The sequence below is a fragment of the Piliocolobus tephrosceles genome, chromosome 1 (assembly GCF_002776525.5).
Source record: "Piliocolobus tephrosceles isolate RC106 chromosome 1, ASM277652v3, whole genome shotgun sequence".
NCBI classification, from domain to species: domain Eukaryota; kingdom Metazoa; phylum Chordata; class Mammalia; order Primates; family Cercopithecidae; genus Piliocolobus; species Piliocolobus tephrosceles.
In genome coordinates, this window is record NC_045434.1 from 124,106,846 (window position 1) to 124,127,469 (window position 20,624).

The following is a 20,624-nucleotide window of genomic DNA, read 5'->3' on the forward strand; positions in this document are numbered from 1 at the left end:
GAAAAAAATCCATTTACAATAAGACTAGAAAGAATAAAGTACTTAGGAATACACTGAATCAAGGACACGAAATACTTTTAAAATAAAAACTCTAAAATACTGGAAGAAGGTAAAGCAGACAAACCTAAATGGAAAGACATCTTATATTCTTGGAATATAGATTGGAAAAACTAATGTTAAAGTATCCATTTCACCTAAAGCAATGTACAGACTCTATGAAATCCTTATCAAAATTCCAAATACATTTTTTACAGAAATTGAAAATATAATTCTAAAATATATATGAATCCACAAAATACCCAAATAACAAAAACAATTTTGAATAAGAACAAAGTTAGAAACATTATACTTCCTGATTTCAAAACAATTACAAAGCAATAATAATCAGAGCAGTATGGTACTGGCATAAAAACAAACATGTAGAACATTGGAACAATAGAGAATTTATATGCTACAGCTATGCCATGTACAGTCAACTATACAACCTATACAGTGACTTTCAATAAAAAGTCAAGAATGCATAGTGGGGAAAGGATTGTCTCTTCAATAAATGTTACATTGGGAAAAGTGGCTATCCACATGCAGAATAATTAAATTGGAACGTTATCTTTCACCACAGACAAAAATTAACTCAAAATTAATTAAAGACTAAAATGTACGACCTGCAACTGTAAAACTCCTTAGAAAGAGGCATATGGGAAAAGCTTCATGACATTGGTATTTAGAATGATTTCATGGATATGACACCAAAAGTGTGGTCAACAAAAGCAAAACGAGATAAGTGGGATTACACACTATTATATTAGCTGAAATGAGAGAGCTTCTGCATAGCAAAGGAAACAACAGAGTGAAAAAGCAGCCTTTAGAATGGGAAAAAATATTTACCATTAATTAATCAGCAGTTAATTTCCGAAAAATATGAGAAACTTTTAAAATTCAATAGCAAACTATTGAAATAGTCCAATTTAAAAAATTAGCAAAGTACTTGAATGGATATTTTTTCAAAGAAGCCATACAAATGGCCAACAGGTATGTGAAAAAATTCTTATCACAGATCATCAGGAAAGTGAAAATCAAAACCACATTGAGATATCATCTCACACTTGATACAATGACTATTATCAGAAAAACAAAAGTTTGACAAGTTTTTGGAGAAGTTGAAACCCTTGTACAGCTGTTGGTGCAATGTGAAATAGTGGAACTGATGTAGAAAACAACATAGATGTTTCTCAAAAAATTTAAAATAGAACTATCGTATGATCCAACAATCCCACTTCTGGGTATATATGTAAAATAACTGAAATCATTTTCTCAAAGGGACATCTGCATCCCCATGTTCACTGCAACATTATTCACAATAGCCAAGATATAACCTGAATGTCCACTGATAGATGAATGGATAAAGCAATTCCGATTTATGCATCCAAGAGAATATTAGTCAGACTTACAAAAGAAGGAAATTGTATTGTTTGTGAAAGAATGGATAGAACTGGAAGACATTTTGCTAAATGAAGTGGCCATCACAGAAGGACACATATTGCGTGATTCCCTCTATACGAGGCATCTAAAGTAGTCAAATGTGTAGAAGTAGACAATAGAATGATGGTTTCCAGGAGATGGGTGAGAGGGATGTTGAGTACATTGGAAAGAAAGAAGGAAAAAAAGAAAAGAAAAGAAGGAAGGAAACAAAAAGTAAAGAGGAAGGAAGGAAGGAAGGAGAAGGAAAGAGGAAAGAAAGAAAGGGAGGACAGGAGGGAAGGAAGACAGAGAAGAAAGAGAAATAAAAAGGAAAGAGAAAAAGAAAGAAAAAAAAGAAAAGGAAAGAAAGAAAGAAAGAAAAGAGAAAGAGAAGAAAAAGAAAAGAAAAAAAGAGAAATGAAGAAAGAAAGATAAAGAAAAAAGGGAGGGAGGGAAAGAAAGAAAAATGAAAAGAAAGAAAAAGAGAAAGAAAAAGAAAGGAAGGAAGGAAGGAAATATGAAAGAGATAAAGCAAGCAACAATAACAAAGCAACACTAGGAAACTTTTGAACATGATGGATATGTTTATGACATGCATTGTAGTGATAGTAACATGAGTGTATGCATATATCCAAAGCACTGAATTTTATGTATTAATTATATTTATTGTAGACTGATTTACCTCAATAAAACTGTAGAAAAAAGATGAGTAATAATACTGCTCTCAGCATATTAATATATAAATTATAAAACAATGTTTAGTGAAGCAGTTTTTTGACCATTAATAAGTAAAATAGACTACTTTTTTTGAAAAAAGAAAGACAAAGTACTCTGTTAACTGTTGTGTTCCTAGCTCCTGGACAGAATGCCTGCCATATACACAGATATTATAGATACATTTTATATGCTAAGGAAATATTTTAGATCATGGGGACAAGTGGGGTTTAGGAAGCATATTTTACAAGTTCACTTAGCTCATTGGTGATACAACCTCAGGTTGCTAAAAGAGCTGGTACATGGCAGTGGGAGAAGAGTTTACATGGAAATAGAAGCATGGAAAAATAATATGTCAGAAAGAGAAAATAGCAAGTGTAAATGTCCAGTTAAAGGCAGAGTTTAGTAGAAGGCACATGTGACTATGATATGTATATTTACAGAGATTGGCATAAGGTAAGTTTGGATAGGTAGACAGGACCATATCATGAAAGAGCTGTAGGCTATCATGAAAAGTTGAATATCAACAAAATCCAATGGAAAACTAAGGAAAAGTTTAAGCAGGTGCATAACACAATAAAATTTCTGTTTTAAAAACCCTACCCTGGTATAAAGAACAGATTTGAGTAGGAGGTAAGGATAATGCAGAAATCAGTAAGAAAAAGTCTCAGTAAGAGATAGTAGTGGCAAAGAGAATAGAGTCAAAAATAATTGGACTTGCTGTAGAATAGAAATGGGAGTTGAGAGAGAAGAAATATCAAAAACAATACAATTAACAAGTTTTAACTTAAGCTTGATGGATGGTAGTGTTATAAAGTAAATGGGGGAAAACCGGGGAGGAATAGTTATTTTTGGTTGAAGGAGGAGGAGTTTTTGCATGATACTACATTAAGTTTTAAGTTGTTAAAGAGCTAATAATTGGGGGTAGAGGTAGAGTTTAGATGGAGAAAGATGGCACATGGATTTGAATTAATATCATTTAATTTTCAGAGTCCAGATATGCTGACCATTATGCCATGGAGCCAATTAATGTTTTTTAATTTTGTAGTCTTATTTTATGCTCAGTTTACAAGTATAGAGGAATGTGAATATAGTCTTTTAAAGAAATGAGTAAAATGGAATCATTATTTTGTAGAAACTTCTGAAGCCTCAAATCAGAAAAGATTTAATATCAGAAAGAAATTTTATTATGAATAATAATTTCTCAAAGTGGAGAAATGAAATCTGTTTTTATGTTATAATTGTAATCACTGGAGCTAGACCTTTCCATCATGGAAACAGCTAATCCAAATTAATTTCTACTCTGTAAGATTTTTCCCTCAATAGATATTTCTTCAAAGAGCAAAGTAACTGAGCTTGAGTTAATTAATGCATTAATCCATTCTGTGAATTAATCTAGCCACAAGCAGCTACGCAATGTTATTTATTCTTTTCCTTAAAATAATTTCAGAGTGGATGCTTCTATAGCAGCTGTACTCCAAGATAGGATCCATTGTAACATATCACAATGAAATATAAACAAAATGAGTAAGTGAAAGCTGTTTGATTATTTTGAATTGGGTGGAACATAGTGATGGTGATTTCTTCTTCAATCAAATATAACAAACACTACCACTAGTATTGCTTTTAGTAGTGCTTTTCTCTTCCTTTTTTTTTTTCTTCAAATTTCATTCTAGCAAAGCAAATTAGGAGAAAATACAACTGAGATACATACTTATCATGTAAGTTGCTTTTCCCCAACAACATGATCATTATACATCCAAATGTCTCTGCTGTAATTCCATGATCCAACAAGGTATAACAGAAGAAACCAGTGGTAATTAGTAATAATTTAATAATAAAATAATGGGTTATTGTAGTTTAAGACTATATTTTTATTTCTATTCTTGAATTAATGGCATTATGGTTGTCTTAATGATATTTGAACAGTATATGGTTTTTATTTTTGATACAATGTCTCAGTGTGTGTGTATATGTACTTTCTGTGATCAATCAAACCATCATGAGTAACTTTCAGGTTAGTTTCTTGTTTTGAGGACATTAATAATTCAGAAAATGTATGTAAGATGGGGCAGCTTGATATAATGTAGTTAGTGTAAGCTTTCAATTGAAATCTTGCTGTACCACTTATTGATCTTTACACAAGCAGTTTACTTTCTTTGAGCCTCATTTTCCTCATCTTCAATAGGAGAATAATGCATACCTTAAAAATTGTGATTAAAAAATACCTATCACTGGGTCTGGTATAAATATTACTTGCAAATGAACAACTATCTTGTTGATCTTAAGAATAAAAGAGAAAAAAATTTAAAAGTGTCCTATTTTTACAGTAGACCTTAACATTTGGACAATGTGTTGATGTTTGTCAGAGCTGACACTTCATTAGCAGATAGGAGGCCCACATGAGCACCTTTGAGACTATCTTCCAAACTGAAACAGTCTTTGTTCTCTTGAACAGACCCCAGTAGCCACATAGTTGAATAAAGTAGACACCTAACACAATATTGGCCAAGCCTGAATCTCTTACTTGAGAATTAGGAATTAGGAGGAGAACTTGTATTACTGGAGAGGTGGTCTCATCCTTGAATGCTCTGTGTAATTTTTTGGAGGGATTTTTAAAAATACTATTAATGAGTCCTCCTCCAAGGGATTCTGATGTAATTAGTAGGAAGAGACCTGGCCTGGACATCATAGTTTTTAAAACTCTCTACGTGTTTCTGATAAGTAGAGTAAAAAAATGACTGGGCTAGACCTATACAATATTAATCGTTCTGGATAAAGAAGTAGGGGAAGCCAATTGGAAGAGGGAGAATAATAAAGTGGCTGTACATAGAAAGAAAAAGGACAAAGCATGAAGAATCTTCTTACTTTCCTCAAGAAATCCCAGCGAGGCCTGGCTGCATTTCTGCATGATTTTCATGAGATCCTCCTGTACCTCATGGTAAGGCCAGTTTGTTACTTGCCACCAAAGTTCATTCTAAACTGGAAGTCAAAATTCCAGTAGGAAGAAAAATGCTCTATTTTAGGAAAGACCCTGGCAAAAGTGTGATGTTGGTGAATCTTAATGTCATTTAATGTGACTGAATTATAGAATATATATATATATATATATATACACACACACACACATAGATACTTAATTACCCAGGGCAATTACTTACTATTCCCACTAGATGGTTCTTGGAGAGATTGGCCTAAAATCAGCAATCTTCCAGAGCTTGAATGCCACTCTACATTAGAATCATAGAATAATGCACTTTTATAGATTTGGAATAAAGTTAATGATTATTTCATCTAAACTGATTATTACTTTACTGGGAAATAATTTGAAAAAGACACTGAGTACCCAAGGTCACGAGTCTGATACATTCAGTAAATATGTTGAGTATCTCTGTGCCAAATCTTATACTAGGTGCTGAAATTAAATCAAGCGAGAGATAGCATATATGTAAGCAAACAAGTATGAAGTATGATTAGGAAGCAGCTTTGCTTGTGGGAACCTGAGGAGGTTGTGTGGGTTTTTTTTGTTTTTTGGTTTTGGTTTTTTTTTTTTTTCATTTTCATCAGTTTTACTGCAATATAATTTGTATATAATAAAATTTGCCAATTTCCATTGTACCATTTGATGAGTTTTGACAGATGTGTGGTGTCATGTAACCATCACCACAATCACTCACCATAAATGTTGAGTAGGAACCATCAGCCTACTGTGGTTCCTTTGCTGGGAAAGACTGAGACATGAAGCAGTGGGAGAAGTTAAAAGGTTACTGTGGTAAATTCAGTGAGAGACAACTATGCTTAGAGCAGGAGGTAGTAGTGGAGGTGAGAAATGGAATATATTTTGAAAAAAAGAGACAATAGATTTTTCTGACAGACTGGCTATAAAGTGTAAAAGGAAAGGCACAAACGATTGTAAGGTTTTTGGCCAAAGGTATCGGAAGGATACGGTTGCCATTCTTTGAAATGGGCAAGGCTGTAGAAGGAGCAGGTTTGGTGGCAGAAAATTCGCGTCAGGGGTTTTCAGTTTAAAATGCCTAATAGATATTCAAGTGTGAGAAGTTTAAAATACAAGTCAGAAATATCCAACCGATTGCAACAATCTAGTCAGAGGAGAGGTCTGAGTTAGAGGTAGAAATTTGGGAGTGTAAACTATATCCCGAATAAACTGTAATGTGTCCATCAAGAAGGGATAGCATCCTAGGGGTGTTTGATGATGGATACAGACTATTTTCAAAAAAGGGAAAAAGAAGAGCTGATGAGCACACAATGTCCAGAGGTGAGGCTTCCTGGATGCTCAGTAACTAAAACATCTAGAAGTATTTCTAGGGTATATATTGGTAAGTTATCTTGGCCTCAGAGCTTTGTGGGACTATATCTTAGAACACGACCAGTTCTGATTTTTGAATAGGCCCCTTCTGAGTTCATTGTTCTACACTTTACCACAAGCCCCTTGTGGAAAATGTGCCCAGTCAAGACTTCAGAGTTTATGATGATAATGATCATGAAGCCATGGGATTAGGGCTTGGAAAATATCTTAAAGGTTGTCTAGCTCCAACTTCACACCCATGGCTTGACTAATAGATAATTTGAGTCATATTCAATGGAAATTATCTCACATCTCCTAGGACAGACCCTTCCCCTAATGGACAACTCTATTTCAAAATTATTTCTTATGTGGAACACAAACATACTTCACTGTAATTAATTTTCTTTTCTGCATCTAAGGGACCCCAGACTATACTCCTGCAGTTTGAGAGTTTCAACTGGACCATAAGTTTCTTGGCTTTCATCCACTTTACAGGGCCTGTTACATGGTTTAGGTTTTAAAAGTTAAACCCTTGACCTTCACTACACCTTCGCAATCTTCTGTCAAGAGGCTTCCTAGACTTTTTTTTTTTTAGCTTAAAATAATTATTCATGATTAAATTGTGATAAAACATACATAATATAAAATTTACCATCTTAGACATCTTTAAGTGTACCATTCCAGTGGCATTAAGCACATGTATCATGTTTCTCCAGAACTTTTTTGCCTTGCAAAACTAAAACACTATGCTCATTAAATGGTGGTTTATCATTTCCCCTTCTGTCTCCCTTTTTTACACATAAGGCGGTTTTTTAGTAGAGATGACAACAGGACTGACTTTTGAAGGCTTAGTTGGAATTTTCAAAGCATTATCACCAGCAGGAAAGAACATTCTGAGCAAAAACAAAAGGCAAAATGCAAAGATGCATTAATAATATTGTTTTATTTGAGAAATTATAACTAGTTCAATAAATGGAAGCATAAAATATTTTGAAGGAGGGGTAGGAGATGAGATTAGAAAGGTTGGGGAGGGAGAAGGGCCCAGATCACAGTTGGGATTATATAATGCTGAGGTTATGGTTTGTTCTGTATGCAGTAAAGAACCTTGAAGGAATTTGCAGATGACAGTGAAATGAGAAAAATTAAGTGTAACATGTATATTTTGGACTCCTCATGGTCTATGTTTGTCATGGAGTTAATTTTTAGAAATTTTATTGTAAGTGAATAAAACCTTTACTCAGTCTCTTCCCAAAAATTCTAAGTGTGAAAAAAGCAAACTTTAAAAAAATAGTCTTTAGACATCCTTGTTATTTTCAATTTCTCTTATGTCTAGGAAGGACTTTAAAAAGGAAAGGTTACTCTTTATCTTTACACTCTAAAACTTAGACATTTAGCTTTTCCTTAATCTCCATTTTTACCATTCTCATCTCGGTTCTTCAGGATTTCAGCTTCTTTTGCTTTTGTAGTTTCCTTTAGTTTTCATTGAGTGTATTTTGAACAATCAAAGAGGTCATGGTGATGTCCAGGTTATAAAATGATTCTTGCTTTACAATGGGAAGGCAAGGAGGGAAATGACAAAAATTCAAGTTCTCATTTTTAACCTTTTCAACTATGTTAGCAGATTCCTCAATTTCATAGCATATAGGTAAATGAGATATCTAACAAAGGATAACTAGAATGCTAAGAGCATTTTGTATTAAAAGTAATTATTAAAGATAAAAATGTTTAGCCTAGAGAAAAAATGGAGATGTAGGAAGTATATGTTAGTTCCGTAAAATATACTTGAGGAATGCCATGTGAAAAGGTGATTTTATTTATCTGCATCTCTACAGAGGAAAGAATTGCCTTCAAGAGTAAGTATTTTATACAGATGCTTTTTTTTTTTTTTTTTTTTCGAGAGATGGAGTCTTGCTCCGTTACCCAGGCCAGAGTGCAGTGGCATGATCTTGGTTCACTGCAAGACCCATTTCCCGGGTTCATGCCATTCTCCTGCCTCAGCCTCCCCAGTAGCTGGGACTACAGGTGCCTGCCACCACGCCTGGCTATTTTTTGTATTTTTAGTAGAGATGGGGTTTCACCATAACCAGGATGGTCTCCATCTCCTGACCTCATAATCTGCCCACCTCAGCCTCCCAAAGTGCTGAGATTACAGGCATGAGCCACTGAGCCTGGCTTAGGTGCATAGTTTTAATTGCAATGGAGATAATAATTTGGTTAAGATATGTTTGGTCACTGTCCTCAAGGAGCTTATGTTATATTTGAAGAGAAAATTAACATGTACGGCCGACTGTGATGACAGCTGACTAGCAGCATATCTTAAACTGTCGGATAGCCGCATAATTGTCTTCTTTTGAGAAGTGTCTGTTCATATCCTTAACCCACTTTTTGATAGGGTTGCTTGTTTTTGTTTTTGTTTTTTTCCTTTAAGTTTGTTTAAGTTCTTTGTAGATTCTGGATATTAGCCCTTTGTCAGATGGATAGATTACAAAAATCTTCTCCTGTTCTGTAGGTTTCCTGTTCACTCTGGTGATACTTTCTTTTGATGTGTAGAAGCTCTTTAGTTTAATTAGATCCCATTTGTCACATTTGGCTTTTGTTGCCATTGCTCTTGGTGTTTTAGTCATGAAGTCTTTGCCCATGCCTATATCCTGAATAGTATTTGCCTAGGTTTTCTTCTAGGGTTTTTATGGTTTTCGGTCTTACATTTAAGTCTTCAATCCATCTTGAGTTATTTTTTTTGTAAGGTGTAAGGAAGGGGTCCAGTTTCAGTTTTCTGCATATGGCTAGCCAGTTTTACCAACAGTGTTTATTAAATAGGGAATCATTTCCCCATTGCTTGTTTTTGTCAGGTTTGTCAAAGAGATCAGATGTTTGTAGATGTATGGCTTTATTTCTGAGGTCTCCATTCTGTTTCATTGGTCTATATATCTGTTTTGGTACCAGCACCTTGCTGTTTTGGTTACTGTAGCCTTGTAGTATAGTTTGAAGTCAGATAGCATGATGCCTCCAGCTTTGTTCTTTTTGCTTAGGGTTGTGTTGGCTGTACAGGCTCTTTTTTGGTTCCATATGAAATTTAAGTAGTTTTTTCTAATTCTCTGAAGAAATTCAATGGTAGCTTGATGGGGATAGCACTGAATCTGTAAATTACTTTGGGCAGTGTGGCCATCTTCATGATATTGATTCTTTCTGTCCATGGAAACATTTTTCCATTTGTTTGTGTCCTCTCTTATTTCCTTGAGCAGTGGTTTGTAGTTCTCCTTGAAAAGGTCCTTCACATTCCTTGTAAGTTGTATTTGGAGGGATTTTATTATCTTTGTAGCAATTGTGAATAGGAGTTCACTCATGATTTGGCTCTCTGTTTGTCTGAAGACATTTGTGCAGCCAACACACATATGTAAAAAAAGGTTGTCATCACAGGTCATTAGAGAAATGCAAATCAAAACCACAATGAGATACTATCTCATGCCAGTTAGAATGGCGATCATTAAAAAGTCAGGAAACAACAGATGCGAGAGAGGATGTGGAGAAATAAGAACACTTTTATGCTGTTGGGAGTGTAAATTAGTTCAACCATTGCGAAAGACAGTGTGGTGATTCCTCAAGAGTCTAGATCCAGAAATACCATTTGACCCAGCAATCCCATTACCGGGTATTTACCCAAAGGATTATCAATCATTCTACTATAAAGACACATGCACACGCATGTTTACTGTAGCACTATTCACAATTGTAAAGACTTGGAACCAACCCAAATTTCCATCATTGATAGGCTAGGTTAAGAAAATGTGGTACATATATACCATGGAATACTATGCAGTCTCCAAAAAGGATGAGTTCATATCCTTTGTAGGGACATGCATGAAGCTGGAAACCATCATTCTCGGCAAACTAACACAGGGACAGAAAACTAAACACTGCATGTTCTCACTTATACATGGGAGTTGAACAATGAGAACACATGGACTCAGAGAGGGGAACATCACACACTGGGGCCGGTTGGGGAGTTGGGGGTTAGGGGATGGATAACATTAGAAGAAATACCTAATGTAGATGACGGGTTGATGCATGCAGCAAACCACCATAGCATCAGTATAACTATGTAACAAACCTTCACATTCTGCACATGTATCCCAGAACTTAAAGAATAATAATAAAGTAAAATTGTGGAATAGTAAATAAAAAAGAGGTGGCTACTTCAGAAAAGTGTATAGATGGTAGTAAGGAAATGTCCTAACAAGTATATGCTTGAATGAATCAGTTGAGTTTGGAAGGATTATGAAGAGTTTAATGCATGAGGAAAGTCTTAGATTTATTTGTATTTTAAGTGAGTAAAAAAATGCATAAAATAATGTATGGAGACATGTAACAGTGTGATGAACTATCGGTAGTAAATTTTGTGTTTGTTTGGTGGTAGGTGGTAAATTTATTTATATTGTTTTGCATATAAATGTCAGGGACCTTGTCTGTTTTGTTCATCTTTTTAACCCCAAGTTCTTAACAAATACCTGCTGAATAAATAAATGAACGAAAATAATTCTATATGAACATTAGTAACTGAGTCTAACAGGTATATTGGCAGTACATTATAAAAAAAAAAAGCAGACTATGCTATGCAAAGAAATGTTAAGTTGGTTTCCTGAAAAATACGGGGAAGTTAATGCATTTTAGTACTTAAACGTATAACCAAATATTTTCAATGTAATCAATAAATTAAAATTATTATACTTTTTGTGACCTGTAAGTGTCTCAGATAAAATAATTTCTCTATTTAGGTGGGGAGGCACAAAGTATTTTTGAGAAGGAATGTTTGAAACATTTTATTTCGGAGGGGTGGATTAAGAACATAAGCCAACAAGACAGCAAACTGTATATTTTATTGTGGCTTTACCAGTAACTGAGCAACTTACAGATATTCATTTAGCCTCTTTTGGCTTTAGTTTTCTGTTTGTAAAATAAAGCTTTTAAAGTAGATAGTCTCTTCGTTTGTTCTAGCTCTACATAGTAATAAGTAGAACTGAAAAAGTTGATTCAGGACAGTCTATGGAGGAAACTAAAGGGCAGACTCTTTACTTTGAGCTACACTTAATGGATTTTAGAGTATCATGGTGATATGGTTTGGCTGTGTCCCCACCCAAATCTCATCTTGTATTCCCATGTGTTATGGGAGGAACCCGTTGGGAGGAAATTGAATCATGGGGGCAGGTCTTTCCCATGCTGTTCTCGTGATAGTGAATAAGTCTCACAAGATCTGATGGTTTTAAAAAGAGGAGTACCCCTGCATAAACTCTCCCTCTTTGCCTGATGTCATCCATGTAAGATGTGACTTACTCCTCCTTGCCTTCTGCCATGATTGTGAGGCTTCCCCAGCCACGTGGAACTTTAAGTTCAGTTAAACCTCTTTCCTTTGTAAATTGCCCAGTTTCAAGCATGTCTTTAACAGCAGTGTGAAAATGAACTAACACATGTGGCTTCTTTTAAAAATTGTTTTAGTATACCTTCAAATCTATTTATTTCATCAATTAACTTGTATTTATTATTGAAAATATGAAAATTATAGTGAGCAAAAATTTAAAAATTAAAGGTCATCTAAAACCCTGATTCTGAGATACAATTCTCCTAGCATGTTGATGTTTATCTTTTGTGATTGATGGATAAACGGAAACATACAGCAAAATAGATATACATGTTTTTCCACCAAAAACTTGGAATTTACATATAATATTATAATATTAACTCACTGTTTTACTTTGTGCATAATAAACCCTCTTTCTTGTCAATAAATTATTTTCTTCTGTATCATTTCTGATGCTAGCATAGCATTCCTTTTTACAATAGAACCATTATGGAACCAATCCCCATTGTTCAACACCTAGGTTGTTTCCTTATATCTGTTATTTACTACACTACTGGATGAATGGGAAAATAGTATTGTCTAAAATTGAAAATCTACATAACATATTCGTTAGGAGGGAATATGATGAGATAGAAGAGTTGATATTAAAGTATAAGAGCAAAGCATCTACATCCAAAGACCTTGAAGTCTTTTGGAAATCTGAGTTTGGAGATTGCAGTTGAGATTTGGGAGGAATTAACATTGTGATGAGAACTGAAAGTAGATATGCTTGAGTTCGCTGAGCAAGGGTACAAAGGGGGAAGAGGCTTTTAAAATTCAGAAAAGGAGGTGTACATTAGGGCATGGATGTATGATGAAGTTGAACAGACTGAGTTGTTATAACATGACAAAGACAAAGCTAAAAATAGCCCTGTGTTGCACAGTATGAAAAAAGACTGCCTATGACATGTGAAGATTTTAGATTACAAACACATATACATAGTAGCACTTATGTGAATAAAAGAAAAAATATATAAGAAGCTGTATTTCTCATGTGAAAGAATTGCATGTGTGTGTGTGTATTTTATTGTTTGCTTTGATGTGTTTGGTTTTGTTTTGAAGCTTAAAGAAGATCTTGCAAAATTTGTCCAAATCATTTTCTTTCTAAGTATTAAGGCAGCAACCTTTGTAAGAATTTCAAAGCAATTACTTATTTATTTAAAACTACATCACTTGTACTCGGGAAGGGGAACATCACACATCGGGGCCTATCATGGGGGGGGAGGGGGGAGGGATTGCATTGGGAGTTATACCTGATATAAATGACGAATTGATGGGTGCTGACGAGTTGATGGGTGCAGCACACCAACATGGCACAAGTATACATATGTAACCAACCTGCACATTATGCACATGTACCCTAGAACTTAAAGTATAATAAAAAAAAAAACTACATAAATTAAGCAATGCAAGTTGAACTATACATACATATCTGCCTCCTTGGGCTGTTGCCTAATGCTATATATAGCTACAATTATGAACAAACCAAAATTCATCTGTAAGATTGAGAAAAATAGATATTTCAACACACAGCCATAAAAAGAGAAGAATACTTGTAAGCTCATTTATTTCACCTTGTAAAGTACAGGTATGTAGGACCACGTGTAGTTCTGCTATTGGAATCAAAGGCAAGCTGGCTCAACGTTGTTTCTAAAACAGGGAAGGTGTTTCTATACTTTTACCGATATTAATCAACCTGTAATGTAAGGAAATTCTTTCTTAGTCTATTCCTAAAACTTGCTTGATTCAATTTATATTATGATTATGCAAAGCTAATAAATACCATCAAGCAAGGTTTCATAAATTAAGCACAAAGAGGCTGGTTAATGGGACCAGGAGAAAAATTCTAAAATTATTCCCTTTTGTGTTTGAATTTCAGTATCTTTTAAATAAAGTTGTTTGTTTGTTTATTTAATTGATGATACTTTCCATACTGCCTTTGAAATTTAAAAAGAATGATATTGTATGTATTCGGTTTACCGCTGACTTTTTGCCAGTTGTTGTCATTGTAAACATCCATGTGTGGACACACATACTTACCGCTGACTTTTTGCCAGTTGTTGTCATTGTAAACATCCAAGTGTGGACACACATACATACACACACCTCAAATTAACCTCTAATTTCCTATATTTTACATTGTAGTTTTTGTCTTTGCTAATAATCCTTTTAATAGTATAGCAATCCTATGTGAGGACAGAAAAATTATGTTCACACCCAGAGTAACCAATATTCAGAAATATATCTTGAAGCCCAGAACATCCCTGGGAGAAGGCGCCTGCCATAGCTGAAGCCTGGATCCCATCAGGCATCTCTTTGCATGTACCAGAGACACATTAGTGTTTCAATTGACAAGTTTGATGCCTTTTTACATATTAAGTGAACTTTGCTTTGCATTATAAGTGGTGGAAGGCCAGAAATAATTTCTATGCAAGTCATGGCAATCTTTATCTACACAAGACACACTCCTATAAAATTAAAGTTCTGCTCAAATAACTTTTCTTTTGAGTGATGATTCACAAGAGAAAGGATTTCTACTTTTGAATTAACCAGCCCTGTCCATTCAGTAACCGCTTTGGCTGAGAAAATTCATCCTTATATTTTCCAGTGTTATTTGTCTTTTGGAGATAAACAGAGAGAGAGAAGGGGAGGGAGGAATGGAGAGAGAGAGAGACACTTTACAAACAAAAGGCCTGATGCAATCGTCAATAACCTCCCCAGTCAGAAAAGGAGACAACATTTAGCAAGCACCTATGTAGGATGTTTCAGTGTGCCATGTGCTAAGAATAAGTGTTTTTATTAAAACATTCCAATAATCCTGCAAAGAAGCATTATGACAGTGATCATTTAACAAACGTAAATTTACAGTTTTGAGTGCCAGTCAAAGATTTTGACATAAACTGTTTGGGACCTATTTGGTTTCAGGAAAAAGAACAAACACCCATAATGCACATGAGTACACTACCCACTTTCCAAATTAAGTATCTCCCTGCAGCTTATGATTTTCTGAATTTTCCAATCTTCCTGTGAGGTAGAAATTAGGCAAGCAGCATTCCTGCTGCTATACTGAAAACGATAGAGAAGAAAAGACAGGGACGTATTAGTTGGCTTTCCTAAAATCACCTTAACAGTAGTGAGATTACAGGAAATTGAATTTAGGTCCCCTGACTTGCCGTTGCCCATATCTCTGAGCACTAAAGGTATTTTCATAAATTAAGTACAAATAGACTGGGTTGGACCAGGGAGAAAAATTCTAAAATTATTCCCTTTTGTATTTGAATCTCAGTATGTTTTAAATACAGTTGTTTGTTTATTTAGTTGATTTTATTTCTACTAATACTCTTCGTACTGCCTTTGAAATTAAAATAGGATATTGTATGAATTCAGTTCACTGCTAACTGACTTTTTGCCAGTTTTTTTTCATTGTAAACAGACTGTTGTAATCTATGTTAATTCAGATGCTGTGTTGAAGTGATTTTTGTAAAATATTATTATGGACAATTTAGATGTAATATGAAACCAATTATTGGTTTGTATTTTGCAGTCACAATATGGAGCTTCCATTTCTGCCAAGCCTGAACTACCCCTCTTTTACACTCCTATTGATCTGGTGGACATTAGTGTAGAAATGGCCGGATTGAAATTTATAAATCCTTTTGGTCTTGCTAGTGCAACTCCAGCAACCAGCACATCAATGATTCGAAGAGCTTTTGAAGCTGGATGGGGTTTTGCCCTGACCAAAACTTTCTCTCTTGATAAGGTAAGAAAATATTATTGCAGTCATATAGAAATGTCTATCATATATTTTAATTAAGGTATAAATATTATAATGGATTTTTTTTTTTTTTTTTTTACTAAGAAACTTACTAAACTATTTGACAAGACCTATCATTACACATTAGTCTTTAGCTTCTTTCCTTCCTTTCTGTCCCATGGAAGGACGGGGAGGCATACATTTCTTATTTGTATTGTCTAGGAAGCAACAAAGATATAAATATTACAAAAGCGAGTTTTTCATTTAATAATCACAAACTCTTATTTCTGTATTATTAATTGTTTCATTATTTTGGATGCCTCAGCTCAAAGATAGGGACACAATTGATTTGGTTTGCACAAAATTCTGGGATTCAATTTATGTCAAAAAGAATCCTGGTGTAATTTATTGGTACTGATAATAAGATAGATTCTTCACAAATTTGGAATACAGAAACCTTTCTCAAAAACAAATACTCTGAGTTTCATTTAACAGTATGACTTTCTACTTACCCAGAAGTGGACATCTTATACTTAGTAGGAAATAAACTACGTATTAAAATTGAGATTGAGTCTTTAAAGTACACAAAGTATATAAATGCATGTTTTTAAAGTAGGATGCTTTATACAACAAAAGGGTTGCATCCTTATATGGTTTTGAATTAGAAAAGAGCAACACACTTTAGCATTTTTAGACTGTTTATCGATAAATTGCAAATACTAAACCTCTCAATGTATTTAATACTAACTGGTAGTTAGTAATAATTAATGTATATGAATGTGTGAATTTAGTGACTAAGAAAAGAGTATCATTATTTGAATCAGCTTTATCCTTAGGCAAAGAAAATAATAGAGAAAAAACATGCCCCATTAAGCACAGTCTCTCTTTCTTTTTCCTCTTACTAGGATCAATAGCTGGCATTATTATGGCTAAAACATTAAGGCTGTCTTATTCTGACAGCTTTACAAGATGCAATGTGAAGTGTGGTCAGGAAAATCTAGAGAATTCTCAAAAGTTAGGAAAAAAGCAGTGCAGGAAAAAAATGCTTCATAAAGATTTTTTATATTTAGATATCTAAAGAGAAGTTATTTTTTCAAACAAATCAACTGAATATTTTATTAAACAAAGTGCAAAAATTAACAGAATATACTAGATTCAGCTTTAGAATATCATGAATCAATTGTTTATAACCTTGTAGAATATTGATATATATATTTGTCTTTGTTTCAATTGATTCTTTAAAAATTACTGAGAAGCTATAGTCAAATGTTTACTCTGTTGGAGAAAACTGAGTCTCAGATGCCATTTACTGACTATATCAGTTATGCTATTAAAATATATATATATATGTAAACTGAAATAGGTGGCTAATTGGGCACAGGTGAAGAATTATAGCTGAAAAAAAGGTGTTTGTTGCTTTGAATTTGATGTTTTCTTAGCTTGCAATAATTGAATTCTGATTAATCAGAGACATCAGTCTTTACGCTGTTGGTGACATGCATTGATTTGTGATGCTGTGTCTTTCAGTAACCTAGTAGCACTTGCCTTTATTAGGATCACCAGCAGAAATAAATGTGGAAGCTAACTTCCTTCTAAACCTCCAATTTGAATTTAATCTATCAATTTAGAAGTCTGTGATGCTGGTTCAAAAGGGGAGTTATGAACAAATGGAAATTAAATTTGGCACATGAAATGTAACCATGCGGGGCTTTTTGGAAACCCTATTTCACTTACTTTGATGATGGGTACAACAAAATATTGTGCAGACTATTTTAAACATATTTGTGCAAATTGCAATGACAAAAATAATGAAGCCACCTTGGGCTTATGTAATGCCATTTTCAAAAAAGATTATTTTCCATATGTGATTTTGCCGAGTAGTCCGTTTGCCTCATAGAGGTCTACTTTTTTTTGTTTCCTTATCTGGTTCCTAATTAGTGATTAAATTTGTGAATTTATGATTACATCTTATGTGCTTATTTCTATGCTTTCCTACTGATGAAATGTTGGTAATATACAACTCAGTAGTATGAACATACTTCTTTCCCCATAGCCTTTTGCTAAAGACGTCTATTAAAGTGTTACGTGTACTATACATTTCTGTGACATTATAGTATACCAATTTAGATTAACCATATTGTAATTTATTATGGCAATTGAAGAATCTGTTTAAAATGTATTAAAATTCAGAATCTTGACATTTGAAATTTGGATGCTCTTAATATGACAAAGGTTATTCTATGGGGTTTTGTTATCATATGAAATATTAATATTTCACAATACAGTTTTGATGAAGTACAATTTGCCAAGCTTGCATATGATAAAGAAATTAAATGCTTACCAAGGGAGTTCAATAAAAATTAGAGCCCTGACTGAACATCTGCTAGAAATTTTATTATCCTGTCCTACTGACAGTGTGGCTCCCTTGTTGTTTTTCTGGATTGACAGCTGAATATTGCACTGATTTCTGCAGCAAATATGTTTACGTGAACTTTGTTTCCCTATTTTTATTTTTTTGGGAGTTCGGAACATGCTTTTGATTTTCATCCTACATATATATTTTTTATACTCTTGACATTTGTGGATGCCAGATTGAGGTCTAATACGCTGCAGCACCGATAGAGCATTGACTTACAGTGAAATGCCAGTTGATATCTCCGTAAACAGAAATATTATTATTCTTTACTGTGCAGTCTATATAAAAGCTGTATGTGCTTTCTTTAAAAAGGCAAATGATCAGATTTTTAATGTCAAATATAAAAAGATCTGTTTGCTTTTGTGTTAAATGACATCAAAAATGGCTTTTATTAACTATATTCTTCCTCCTCAAATCAGTCTTCTGAAGAATCTTTCAAAATAACAAGATTGCTTTTCTTGAGATTCTATTTATGTTTTATAAAGATAGTAAAGTCATATTTAAAATATAGTTATGAAATCATTTTTCTGTATAAATGTGTATTGGCTCCAAGTTTAAATTTTGAAAAGTGAGAGAGAAATCGATCTGTCAAGCTTGATTAAAGCTAAATTATCATGACAAAACAGAGAAGTGATCTGTTTAAGAGAAAATATTAGAAATGGTTTGGACTTCACATAAAATAACCCTTTGACCTGTGTTCACATTATATTGATAGGAAGTAGATAAAAACATTTTGTTTTCATTAATCTTGTCCATAAATTTTGTTCTCTTGGAGAGCTACATATTATATACTGCAAATCTGTAACATGAAACTGCAAGTTGCATAGCTTTATTACTACACAGTTAAATAAACTAAGAAGTATTTCTATCCTAAATCAAATCTAAACCCAAGCAACAGTTCACTTCACTTGTAAGCCCTCTCTACACATAGATTAACTTGTGATTAACTTTTATTATGAAAGTATCTCAAATGAATAGATTTTGTTTTAATAAGTATCAAATTAGGTAAATAAGTATCCATATAATAGGTCTCTCTTATAAAATGATAAGAAGTAAAAACTGAAAATATTTAAGGCTCTTTTTTTGGCATCAAAGTATTTCTTGTAGCTCTTTCTGTAAAATACAGCCTTATACCACATAGCACAAAGCTTAATGTATAGGAGAGGTTTGATAAATGTTTCATAAATATTCACTGGATAAATGAATACATAGAATTTTTTGGCAAGAGCATATTGAGTTTATTTTTTCCCAGTATATGAACAGACAGTTAACACATAAAGCCATTGACTGTTTTGAGTATTGATCTCAATCTAAGGAGAAAAGGCCAATTAAAAATTTTTCGTATTCTATGTTGCTTTCTATAGTGCATCTATACATGTCTAAAAATGAAAATGTCAGTGAAATTTCTAAATGTATAGATTGTTGCTTAAGACTTAGGTTATTGTATAAGCCTTTAAATGCAGAAGATTTTTGAGAAAACAGGACAAGTATCCCACAATATTAAGAAGAGACATAAAAATCGGCTGGCCTAACTTTCTAACTGGATGTGTTGGTAGTCCTGAGAGAAGAAATGTAACCTGTTCTTGAATGCGTTTAGTGACAAGGAATATACTACAACTTTAAGGCAATGCAACCTGTATGACTGTAGAAAGATCTGTTTTAGAAATATGTTCCTTTTGTTGATGCCACATCAGCCTTTTCATAAGTTTCATCTGTGTTTTATGTATAGTCCTGCCCTCTGATACATCATGGAATAAATAAGAGTAACATTAATATAAATGAATTGTTTATTTAAAATATTGTTGTTGTTGTTTTCCACAAGTAAATAAATTCCTTAGAGAAAGTCCAACAAATACGGAGAAACAGAATAGTGTGGGGAAAAGTGCTTTGGCGTGGGAGGCCCTGGTCTTAATCCAAAGCTTTTTTTTTTTTTTTGAGACGGAGTCTCGCTCTGTCGCCCAGGCTGGAGTGCAGTGGCCGGATGTCAGCTCACTGCAAGCTCTGCCTCCTGGGTTCAGGCCATTCTCCTGCCTCAGCCTCCCGAGTAGCTGGGACTACAGGCGCCCGCCGCCTCGCCCGGCTAGTTTTTTGTATTTTTTAGTAGAGACGGGGTTTCACCGTGTTAGCCAGGATGGTCTCAATCTCCTGACCTCGTGATCCGCCCGTCTCGGCCTCCCAAAGTGCTGGGATTACAGGCTTGAGCCACCGCGCCCGGCCCAAAGCTTTTTCTAAATCACAATCTTGGACATGTGTAATATTATAGGTCATTGGTATAGTTGTTATCATTATTCATGTTATTAGCTACCCTATATTCAGTGCTTAGGATGTATAGACTAAATGTTTTTATACGTTATTTCATTTAATCCTTACAATCTGCTTGTAAGATAGATAATATTTTTTCAGGTGAAATAATAGTCTGAGAAAGTTAAATAAATTGTCCAGTACTTAAGACAACAATTATCTATTTGACTATAGTCATGTGGGTTGGCAATTTGGGTTCAGCACATGTGATCAGTTCTTCTACTTCACAGGGTGTCTGCTGGCCTCAATCATGCATTTACAGTTGGTTGTTGGGATACCTGGG

At 34.0% G+C, this 20,624-nt stretch overlaps 1 protein-coding gene across 2 annotated transcripts in view; it reads left to right on the plus strand.

Annotated features, from left to right (window-relative positions):
- The window catches only part of DPYD (dihydropyrimidine dehydrogenase), an 875,732-nt gene that overhangs the window by 425,311 nt on the left and 429,797 nt on the right, over positions 1 to 20,624 (plus strand). For both annotated transcript variants that reach the window (XM_023231016.1, XM_023231017.2), the window contains exon 13: positions 15,415 to 15,630. In XM_023231016.1, the coding sequence (XP_023086784.1) occupies positions 15,415 to 15,630 (216 nt within the window). The remainder of the gene's footprint in view (positions 1 to 15,414; positions 15,631 to 20,624) is intronic.